Genomic DNA, 768 nt, shown 5'->3' with positions numbered 1-768 from the left:
TATTTTTTTTTTTTTTTTTTTTTTTTTTTTTATTTTTTTTTTTTTTATTCTAATTTTATTAATGGAAAACACATCAGGCAAAAAATGGATGTGTGAATGGGCCCTCATAGAGGTTTGACAGGTTAGAAATGTTACCAGTTGCTATTTCCCCTGATTAAGCCAGTGCTAGAGGTGTCAGGGATGACCTAGGAGCAGTTGGGATGTCTATGACCAGCTTTAGTCTTCCCTAAGGGGGTTACCACACTACATTAAACTGGTAATGACAACTGCAGCATTTCTGATAACACAAACTACAGAAATATATCGGCCTGTTTTCTTGGATTGAATAATAAAAGATCGGAAAGAAATATGTTTTTGTTTTTTTTTTGTTTTTTTTAAATTAATTTTTTTGCGTAAATAGCTTACAGCTATCAGATGACCTTTGCCATTGAATGTTAAATGCCTACATGTTATCTAACACACACTGCTAAAAGTAGAAGTCTTTGTCAGTCACATCTTATAACATCATATCTCCTATCTTACAGGTGACCATCAAAATCCCACAAAAGAATTCGTAAAAATCCTGAAAATCATGTCATCCATATGCAAATCATGTGTTCTGTTTTCAATGCTGTGGATTTTATACACAAAAGAAATGTGAAGTCGGCAGTTATCCGTCAACAAATAGAATGTCTAGTCTTTTACTATGTTATCCCCTTACTAAAAAGCTACTTTTCTATTCCACAATGCTCTTCTTTTTTTTTTTTTTTTTTTTTGTTTGTTTTTTTA

At 31.8% G+C, this 768-nt stretch overlaps 1 protein-coding gene across 2 annotated transcripts in view; it reads left to right on the top strand.

Moving 5' to 3' along the window:
* The window catches only part of ALDH2 (aldehyde dehydrogenase 2 family (mitochondrial)), a 30323-nt gene extending 29760 nt beyond the window's left edge, over positions 1 to 563 (top strand). For both annotated transcript variants that reach the window (XM_018558328.1, XM_018558327.1), the window contains one exon: positions 525 to 563. In XM_018558328.1, the coding sequence (XP_018413830.1) occupies positions 525 to 557 (33 nt within the window). In that variant the 3' untranslated portion in view covers positions 558 to 563. The remainder of the gene's footprint in view (positions 1 to 524) is intronic.
* Positions 564 to 768: the final 205 nt, after the last annotated feature.

Source organism: Nanorana parkeri, unplaced genomic scaffold (assembly GCF_000935625.1).
Source record: "Nanorana parkeri isolate BGI_ZX_2015 unplaced genomic scaffold, ASM93562v1 scaffold331, whole genome shotgun sequence".
Taxonomy (NCBI): domain Eukaryota; kingdom Metazoa; phylum Chordata; class Amphibia; order Anura; family Dicroglossidae; genus Nanorana; species Nanorana parkeri.
This window is presented reverse-complemented; position numbering and strand designations above follow the sequence as displayed.